The 9,776-nt window shown below is 48.1% G+C and overlaps 5 protein-coding genes across 5 annotated transcripts; 4 read left to right on the forward strand and 1 right to left on the reverse strand.

Annotated features, from left to right (window-relative positions):
• Positions 1-323: 323 nt before the first annotated feature.
• On the forward strand, positions 324-740 carry FTJAE_10863 (uncharacterized protein; the record flags this gene model as incomplete). The annotated part of the gene is made up of 1 exon (XM_037343746.1): positions 324-740. The coding sequence occupies one exon, from the start codon at positions 324-326 to the stop codon at positions 738-740; it is 417 nt and encodes a 138-aa protein (XP_037202080.1).
• A 1,790-nt stretch (positions 741-2,530) lies between these two features.
• On the forward strand, positions 2,531-2,924 carry FTJAE_10864 (uncharacterized protein; the record flags this gene model as incomplete). Its single annotated transcript, XM_037343747.1, has 2 exons — positions 2,531-2,574; positions 2,624-2,924. 2 exons carry the CDS (start codon positions 2,531-2,533, stop codon positions 2,922-2,924), a joined length of 345 nt encoding a protein of 114 aa, XP_037202081.1.
• A 1,543-nt stretch (positions 2,925-4,467) lies between these two features.
• Positions 4,468-5,925, forward strand: FTJAE_10865 (uncharacterized protein; the record flags this gene model as incomplete). Its single annotated transcript, XM_037343748.1, has 1 exon — positions 4,468-5,925. One exon carries the CDS (start codon positions 4,468-4,470, stop codon positions 5,923-5,925), a length of 1,458 nt encoding a protein of 485 aa, XP_037202082.1.
• Positions 5,926-6,479: 554 nt separating this feature from the next.
• FTJAE_10866 (glucan 1 6-alpha-glucosidase) lies at positions 6,480-8,177 on the reverse strand (the record flags this gene model as incomplete). Its single annotated transcript, XM_037343749.1, has 2 exons — positions 6,480-7,604; positions 8,160-8,177. The coding sequence occupies 2 exons, from the start codon at positions 8,175-8,177 to the stop codon at positions 6,480-6,482; spliced, it is 1,143 nt and encodes a 380-aa protein (XP_037202083.1).
• Positions 8,178-8,206: 29 nt separating this feature from the next.
• Positions 8,207-9,776, forward strand: FTJAE_10867 (major facilitator superfamily transporter; the record flags this gene model as incomplete). The annotated part of the gene is made up of 2 exons (XM_037343750.1): positions 8,207-8,806; positions 8,864-9,671. Coding segments are annotated over 2 exons (1,408 nt in total), but the record flags the coding sequence as incomplete, so codon positions are not given.

A 9,776-nucleotide genomic window follows, 5' to 3' on the forward strand; every position in this document is an offset into this window, starting at 1 on the left:
TGATTGGCTTGTCTTGACCAACCGTCATGTTGTGCAACACCGTCTCGCTCACTGTTCATAGCAGGTATCGACACTGGCGACAGTCTCTGTTCCCGGGCAGACTTCGTTCCTCTCTCTTTCTTAACTTTTTCCTTCTCTCAAGCATCAGCCATTGCAAGTTCCCCACCCAGCGGTCAACTCTAACGCCACCTACGAAGCACCATTGCCAGTATGTACATCACGCGAGGCGAGAGTTACTATATACATGCGCTAACAGGAGACAAAAAGTCAGATCATCAAGTATAAAACGCCCCAGATTGTCACACCACTCCGGTTGACACACCATGCCTTCTGTCAAAGAGTCCCCCGACCCCGATCCAGTTCAACAAGCCATGGCCGCGGATGCCTACTGCACCCAAGTAAACCCGATGGTCAAGCTCCTCCAGCAGTTGATCGACGAGCGGCCAGCAGGCGACGATCCAGTCAAAAACATAGCCAAAGTCTGTTGTGTGATCATCCAAACGGGCGTAGAACACAAAAACATAAAGGGTCAGCGCTTACAGGATCAGAGCTACCCTCCTATGCTACAAGAGATGATACGCGACGTAGACTCGATTATGGATGCCTATTTTAAGAATCATCCTCACGGCGAGGGACCACGAGGCGAGAGTTCCTCTGTCGGAGATAAGATGCGCAGTGTCGAGGATGACGCTGAAAACGACGAAGCGACCCGAAAGGATCTGGAGACTGGGAGAGAGTAGAAGGCCGCTTGCGCTGGCGTTTACCGCCGTCTTTCGACGCACATCGAGAAGGGCGAGAAGTAGCTTGGTGCCACCGGCACTGATCGCGTCTTTCGTTCTTGGAACGAGAAGTGGGATGGCTTGTGGACTTCCTAGGTGTAAGATTGATTGTGACTAAAGACTAGAAGTAGATAGATTATGGAATCCAACGCACATGAGTTGTCTTCCAGATGTACTACACTGAAATGTCGCTCACTCTGTGCTGTGAAGTGTCGCCAAACGATAGAATGCAACACTTGAACCTACCATCAATTAATACCACGGAGATGCCCATATCCAGGCAACTCATGGCGACGGTCATCGCAAGCCTCTGGCTCAAGATGTCACCAACCCTCTAGGACCGACCGCCTCCAACACGTCTTCGCGATCGGGCGAATTAGAGACTGCATCACGCACGCGTGATCTCAGATCGGCATCGACCGAAACGATACTAAAGCCTGGATAATCAGATGGCTGCTGTCTCAACATGCCTGGAGCCCCTGGAGCCGAACACGAGACGACTGGGTCAGAAAAAGAAAGCAGCTTTAGCTTGGCACGTCAAGCCATCACTTAATCTCAAACAGGGGCAGACACCATACCCAAGTACAGAATCAGGCTGTGAGCAAAATGCCATTTCTCGGCCTCCACCGTTGCCCCGTCCTGGTCTAAAGCTAATCAGTAAAACCCCTTAGATTTCAGCTTCGAAACTTTATATAAGACGCCAATTGTATATTTAATTATAGACTCCTTGGTGACAGTTGGTTCTGGTAGTCTTCTTCTTACCGAACCTGCTACAGTGAGGGGGTATAGCATATATTGTGGAAATGAGAATTGTTAGGGTGAAATGACATCTGATAAAAGCAGAGCAAAGAAATTCGCATTAGAGGCCGCTGTGCTGCATGCTGAAGTCTGATTCGGAGAGGCGATGACAACCAAAATGATTAACGACGGGTTGTTTAAAGCGGTCTCCTTTAAAGGATAATTTGCTATCTGATATTGCTGGTAGGCGAAGTAGCTTATGCTGGTGTTAGCTATTGTGTCTTTTATTGATTGAGGGAGCGGCATATAATCAGCCGGTAAACGGCATCTCCTCTCGATGACCAAGCTGTAGTGCCGTTAGCGCGTTGTAATCATTTCGCGTCGTTGTTTGTGTAACTATGTAGGCAGTATGCTGAGTGCTTTCTGATCTTTTCTCAATGTATCGCTGATGTTGAAGCTCTTCTATCCTCCCGCTACCTCGCCATTATCTTCTTCACTCTCTGTATGGCTAATATCAGAAGATCGTTCCACAAGGATGGAGAAGCAGATTGCTGGCATCAACGACACGGAACTGCGTTGATTGACCTAGTATTCGAAGACATCGCGCCTGTCTGTTGAGATGTAGGAGTCGCGTGAACCGGTATGTTCTCTGAGGCGCCGTATCTCGTCAAGTATTGAACTGACTTGTATTGTAGGATCCAAAGCGAAGACGGTATGCTGGAAGCCGGCTGTCTAAGACTGAAGTGCCCCTTTCGCCGGCCCCTGCCCCTATGGTCACCGACGAGATCGTTATTCCTGCGTGTCCTGGTGCTGAAGTCGGAATTGAGGCTTCTCTGGTAACCGGAATCGATGAGGAAGATTCATTGGCCAGCCCCCTCCTCCATGGTGCATAACCATTCTGTCTTTATATGGACCATGGATGCGACGACTTGCTGAGGTACGCCGGATGGAGGAGCATCGTGTTGACTGCGCAGTGAGCTTGGCAAGATTAAAATGAGCTGTCCAATCACAATATGTCAGTATCGCCCTCAGGCGAGAAGAGCTTCAGGACATCAAGGTCCGGAGTATGAGAATGCATACTTAGCTAGTAAGGCGGAAATCCACAGACTCGATGAACACGAGAAGACCTTGGAGCAGAGTCTCGATAATCTAAACAAAGCAATTGTCTCTTTTAACCAGGAGCTAAGTGACCATGACGGACCGGGTGGCCGCAAGGGGGCTACAAAGTGCATCGTCGAGTTGCTGTTGCCTGGACCTCATGACATCGCTAAATGGGACGACAAGCGGTATAACGCGCTCTGTATCGTAGTACGCGGGGTGGCCGCTGAGGTAATTCTGCCAACGGGAAGGCTAGAGATGGAGGCGGCCGTTGAGGCAGAGGAGGATATGGAGCTGGATATGAAGTAGACTGTCGCAAGGATCATGGCTGGCGACGTCAGTGACGATACTTTATGTCGAGGTGATGGGAGCTTGATTGGATGATTGTGTTGCGTTGGTGGTGAATTACCTATGAAATTGATCTATTGGGAATCTCGGCTGTTGATCCGTCGTTCGGAGAATAGATAGCACTCTTCGATAAGATCTCAAAGGTCGTTGCCCTTGTATGAACAAGACATGTTGCAAGAATCATATTCGAGGCAGCATACACAGCAGAGGAAGCGGAGGGAGGGAGCTGGAAACACACGGACAACCCTCAGGGGCATAAGCAAGTATACATGCCCTTGTTGTCCTCCATCAATCTCCTTGTGGCCTGTGGCTTGTGACCGAGGTTACTCAGGGTTGGGCGTCGCTCGCTTCACGTGTCGTACAGATACCACTTGTCTTATTGCACCATAAGAATAATACAGCAGGTCTTATTTGCATTGCGCAACACCGGAGGCAAGTCTCCACGCCACGAGCGAGATCCACGTCGGCATTGGCGGCCTGTCACAGGTGCTTGCTCCGTTCGAGAAGCGCTGTGCGACAAGTTCGGTCAGTTTTGCGCTGCGTTATTCTCGTGGGGCGATTGGTCAGATGAGTTTCCTTGGATAATACGTGCGGGTGATGGGGGCTTCATCGGCCATGTTTACGAAGCCACTAATTTCGCATTTACGGGGCGTAGTCGAGGGATTGCTATTGTTCGCTATGAAAGTGTAGCGGTCTGCCACTGTCATTGCGGTGAGGTTTGGTGGTTGGCTTTGATCCATGCAGCGTGATAACAGACATTGCATGTTTCCCATATCTTAGGGTCCAAATACATGGTAACATCCATGAAAATAGTCGATTGAGACATCAAATCTTCAACACCGACATATAGCGTAGCAGACTTTATCAAGATGGGAAACAGGAGTCTGGTCATCATAGTCTTTGTGAACATGTAGTAACGCCATAATAAAGCTGCGTAGCTAATATGCTGAAAAATGCTTGTTTACTAAGAGATATAGGGTATATCTTGACGTCACGATGCCGAGAAGCAGTAGAGCAACCGACAACCTCGTGGCTGGAGCATTCAGATCATGAAAAATATGCACGACAACAAGTATATATATATATACTACACAGGTCTTGGGCCGAAGTCAGCTATTTTTTCAATGAGTTGAAGAACCATCTGTTGCTATTAATTGGCTCTTACTATCATACAGTTCAGCGTAAGCACGTGTTATATTTAGCGCGTTAGTCTAGTCCGTCCTAATAAAACAACCCAACATTACCAACTCGTTCCACTGAACTTGACTTAGTATTTACATCAGGTGATTGAGCTTTTTTCCAAACTCAACTGGCATTGATGCCTTCATTTCGCAAAACGCGCGCGCGTACAGGCTGCATGACTTGCAGGGCTCGAAAAGTCAAATGCGATGAATCCAAGCCCTTCTGCGACAATTGCAAGCGCGTAAATAAAACGTGTGTGTACCAGCAACCACAGTACGTCAATTATACTAACAAACAGCAATCTACAGACAGAGATGATGGAATGAACCAGCGAGTACTGAGCGACCCTGGCAGTTCTGGTGACCACCTGGAGGAGGGCGGTGAATCTAATATCTCCTCGATCCAGCAGGCTTCTGGTGATCCGATTGAGAACGACGTGGGTTATCTGGACTTTTCATGGGGCGAATGGGGTGACCCGTTCCCGTCAGCGACATTCGGACAAGTTGTACAAGACCTTTTACTGCAAACAAGTCCAGGGCAAGTTTCTCTACCGAGCGACATATTTCCAGATCCTAGCTCAACCTACTCCTTCTTCAAATCGAGCGTGAACCTGCCATTCATTACGCCCTGGGACTCGATGAATTGGAATATTGCAAAAGGCTATATATGCCACTTGGCAACGAGTACTCCGGCTGTATCTGCCGCTATTCAAGCCATCGAAACAGCGTACCAGAGCCTTCTTGACGACGGCGACATATCACCCGGTTTGTCGAGATATTTCGCCGCCAAGACCCTCTATATATCTCTTCAAGGCGATCTTACATGCGACCTTGAGCTGGTGCTCATTACAGGTTTCCTGTTGGCATGTTTTGAAGTCGTGGTTCAACAAGAAACTGTTCCAAGTCTTCTGAAGCAGGAGGGTATGTTGATAAAGCGTCTTGAAGAGTGCGCCGAGCCTCAGACCTGGTCTTCTCTGGCAAGAAGAATAATATCGTGGCTGTATCTGTTACATAGCAAGGCCATGCATCTTGGAGGGCGTGGGATACTCAGCCCAAAAGTCATTACCCTTCTTCAGAAGAGCCATCACATCTCTTCTCTGACGTGTTTACGAGTCGGCCATGCTACTATTGAAGAGGCTGTAAACGATTCAATTCAGCAGTCATTGTTTCACTTTTACTTCGAGCTTCAGGACATTAGTCTTCAGGTTTCGTGTCTGAATCGGCATCATCGATCGCGCGGTACTTTGAAGGACGAGACGGCCGTAGACACGATATCAAAGACCCTCGAGAAGCAGCTGCAATGCTTATGGGAAGGCCGACCTCTTTTAATTGATGCACTAAGTGATGAAGGCGGTTTCGCACATGGGCAAGATGCTACACTGCCCTCTGAGCTCAATCTCGTGGCTTGTCTGTGTCGCATATGCTACCATGCTGAAATTATCTACCACGCACGAGCCTACGGGCGATCTCAACCGCTTTCTCCTTCTATTCTCAATGCAAGAGCAGCAATCCGCCAAGGAGTTGAGAAGTTGGGCAGTGCGCGAATTACACATCCAGCTTTTATTTGGCCGCTGTTTATGTATGCTGTCGAAACTACTGAGGAGGATGATTTAGAGTGGGCATTGGCCACATTGCAAGGTATACAGGATCCATGGTGGAATTCCAAAATGATCACGGATCTCGCATCTGGTGTAGGCAGGGAACAGCTTAAAAAGAGCGAGAGGGTTGATTCACGATATCTATGTCTGGAAACGTTCGGTACTGTGCCACCGTATATATAGAACGATAGACTGAACGATTGAATTTCTTCCCTTAACTGCCTTGAAAAATAAAATTGTTACTCTACATACTTTCTGCTACTCGAGTAAATAGACCCTTGCTTCGTAGGGTCCGAGATACGACTTCTGGTGCGTAGTAGCAGGCTCATTAGAGCTCCTTACAAGCAGAGACGTTGATCCAAGTTCCAAACCTTCAAAGTTCGGCAAAGCAAGGTCCGAGTGTGACAAGTTTGCGACTGTCAAAGCTCTCATACCAGTTCTGGAGTCTGTCTTTATGAAAGCCATCAAATCATTATGCTTATCAATGAGAGAGAATGTGCTATAAACGAACAGCGAAGAGTATTTCTTTCGAACCTCCAGCATTCCTCGCCAGAACTCTAAAACACTGCCCTTATCCCTAAGCTGATTAGCAACATTAATATCTGGATAGCTATCCAGGACTGGCATCTATGGTACTGCAGCACTGCCTGTAAAGCCTGCATTTGCTGTATTATCCTATTGCATCGGAACTCTAGCATGATCTCTCGCTACACGCTGGAGATTTCTCCTAGCCTCTTCTACCGCCGCAGGATCATTGTTCGTACGATCTCGAATGTCCTGGACGTAGTTGACAGACCTGACGCACTTATACTCATCCGTCCCCAAGAGTCAGGGGCATTAATCATGCCAATCTCCTGTCCTTGGTAAATGAACAGTGTTCCGGTCATGGTAGCTAGAACAGTTGCTAGCATCTTGGCCGCCTGTTCTCTGTACTCTGGAAGATCTGATGCAAATCGCGATACTGATCTTCCCTGGTCGTGATTCTCCAAAAAGACGGTCGTCCATGACCCCGTTGTTTCTGGAAGCTTCTGCCATTTTGTCAGGCATCGCTTAAAGTCGTTCTTGTCAAAAGGCAAAGGCAGGAATCGATTCCCAGGCGTCTGGCCAAGATTTACCGTGTCAAAGTTGAAGACCATGTCGATTTCCTGAGATCCAGGTTGCGAACCAGGTGAGATATACTTCAACACATCCTCAAGATCAGGCGTGTTTGGCAGCTCGCCTACAGTCATGACATCGTATGGCTTCATGACCTCCTTCATTTCGCGGAGATATTCGTGGATGCGGGGACCGTTTGCATAGTGGCATGTAGCTATCTGAGTCTCTTCATCTGGTTCGGCGACTGGTGCGTCCGGTAGACCTGGAACCTTAGAGAATTTGTTGACGGTTAACGTCCAAGCCGGCTTAGTAAACTGGCTTCTCCAGTTGTTCGGCCTACACTTATTTCCGTTGCTGTCAATCTTGGGCTGTCTCCAAAAGTACCGATCTCGCTTTGGGCTCGAGGCAGAAGATTTCGATTCAATAAACCAAGGGTGCTGATCGGAGGTATGGTTGATGACCAAGTCAAAGATGACCCTCATTCCTCTGTCGTGGATTTCTCTGATGAGTTGCTGGCAGTCTTCAAGTGTACCGTATGGTTCATGGATGTCTTGGAAGTCGGAAATATCGTACCCCATATCGACCTGGGGGCTTTTATAATGGGGCGAGATCCAGATGATGTCTATGCCAAGGTCTTTCAGGTAGTCTAACTTGGAGATGACGCCGGGGATGTCGCCGATACCGTCACCATTCGAGTCTTTGAAAGATGCTGGGTAGATTTGGTAGACAACGCCATGCTTCCACCAAAGTGGTTCATAGTGGTAGATCTTTTTAGTCACAGTGATGATTTATGGGTGATAATGCAACGATATACGAATGGCTTTGGTGAGGCTTTTGATCTATCAAGTTCTTGGCTTAGTTGTCTGAAGGGATCTGAAGTTTGTCTAGATAACTAGTTACATTTTATGTGTTCAAGTGGCTTCACTAGCACATGACCTCGACTATATACCCGAGTGAAGCGAGCTTGTCTAGTGGTTGATCGACCCGTCGGGCCTCGATCCGAAGGAAGCGATACGTCCCGTGAGGGCATTTCCCAGGCATTCAGTGGCTGCTCGCTTATATCGCTAAGTAGCTTGATTCTAACACGACTCACAGCCAATCGTGCACAGGGTGCTCGGCTAGCTCGGCTGACATTCCAACAATGGCTTAGTATACTCAAGCTTAAAATTTTCCCAGATCCCCATGGGGAATTTCCGCAAACAACTCCCTGTCATTAAACGGGTTTCTTATTATTCCTGGGGTAGTAATAATGCTCTTATATAAACTAGTTGAGATATCTCTTGGAATACTTGAGTCCACAGGCTGATTCATTTCTAACTCACTTCACCCCATCCCAGCATAATTATCTCTCTGTATATCTCCAACTACAATGGCTTTCCATGCTGCAAATGATGCAGACCTCAAAGAGGGAGTTGATCATTGTGAAGGAGCAAAAGCTACAAATGCTGATGATCTTCATCAAGCTGAGCGCGCGGCTGAAGAAGAACGCGATACCGCGTTTCTCAAGTCTATCAAGCAGCATCGAGCCGCTGTCGCTTGGTCCGTCCTTCTCTCGACTGCAATTATCATGGAAGGATACGATATGAAACTCATCGGATCTCTCAACGCCCGGCCAGCCTTTACGAAGAGATATGGCAAACAACTCGCCAACGGAAAATATGAAATACCTGCTGCCTGGCAAGCTGGTTTGTCCAACGGCGCCTCTGTTGGATCCATCATCGGCCTCTACCTGAACGGACATATGTCTGAACGTCTGGGCTTCAAGAAGGCAATGCTCTTATCCCTATTTCTCATGACTTTGGCCATCTTTATACCATTCTTTGCCCCCAGCATTCAGGTCTTACTGGTTGGGCAGATCTTCCAGGGCATTCCGTGGGGTGTTTTCCAAACTCTGACCACGGCTTATGCAGCTGAGGTCTGCCCCGTTCATCTCCGAGGTTATCTTACGACTTATGTCAATTTATGCTGGGTATGCCCTCTTGTTCTATTTTGCTGTTTTATGGCGCTGACTCTGAATCAACAATAGGTCATTGGACAGTTTCTATCTGCCGGGGTCCTGCGAGCGATGGCCACCAGATCCGATCAATGGGCTTACCGCATTCCCTTTGCCATCCAATGGATTTGGCCTGTCCCTCTAATCATTGCGATATCATTTGCACCAGAGTCGCCTTGGTGGTGCGTTCGTAAAGATCGTATCGATGATGCCAAAGCTAACCTCCGTCGCCTTGTCGACTCTCGAACCACTTCGGCCGAAGCACTCGATAACATGGTCAAACTTATGGAAGTGACTGTTGCACAAGAGCGAGAGGCCGGGACTGGAAAACACTATCCTGATTGTTTCCGTGGTGTTAACCGGCGACGAACGATCATTGCATGCTGTACCTGGGGAATTCAGATCTTGTCTGGTACCGGCCTGCGAACGTATGCAACCTACTTTTATCACCAAGCCGGTCTCCCTACTACTCAAGCCTTCAACATGAGTCTCATCCAGTATGCTCTCGGTATCGTTGGAGTGTGGATTTCTTGGCTCATGCTTCCGTACTTCGGCCGACGAACTATGTACATCTGGGGTCTAGTTGGTCTAGATGTTTGTCTTTTAGTCATGGGTGGACTAGGTACAAGACCCACTACACCTACACTTGGCTGGACTGTTGGAAGCATGTTGATTCTCTACACAGTGGTTTACGACATCACTGTCGGTCCTATCTGTTATGCTCTCGTGTCAGACGTACCAGCATCTGAGCTGCGAAGTAAGACGGTTGTGCTTGCCCGCATGAGTTACAATATGCTCAATATTGTGAGCAATGTCATCACACCTTACATGCTAAACCCAGGTGCTTGGGCATGGGGAGCCAAGGCTGGGTTTTTCTTTGCAGGAACTTGTTTTCTATCACTTATCTTTACACTGTTGTGCATCCCGGAAACAAAGAATCGTACAT

The sequence above is a fragment of the Fusarium tjaetaba genome (genome assembly GCF_013396195.1).
Source record: "Fusarium tjaetaba strain NRRL 66243 chromosome Unknown NRRL66243_c0000258, whole genome shotgun sequence".
In the NCBI taxonomy this organism is placed as follows: domain Eukaryota; kingdom Fungi; phylum Ascomycota; class Sordariomycetes; order Hypocreales; family Nectriaceae; genus Fusarium; species Fusarium tjaetaba.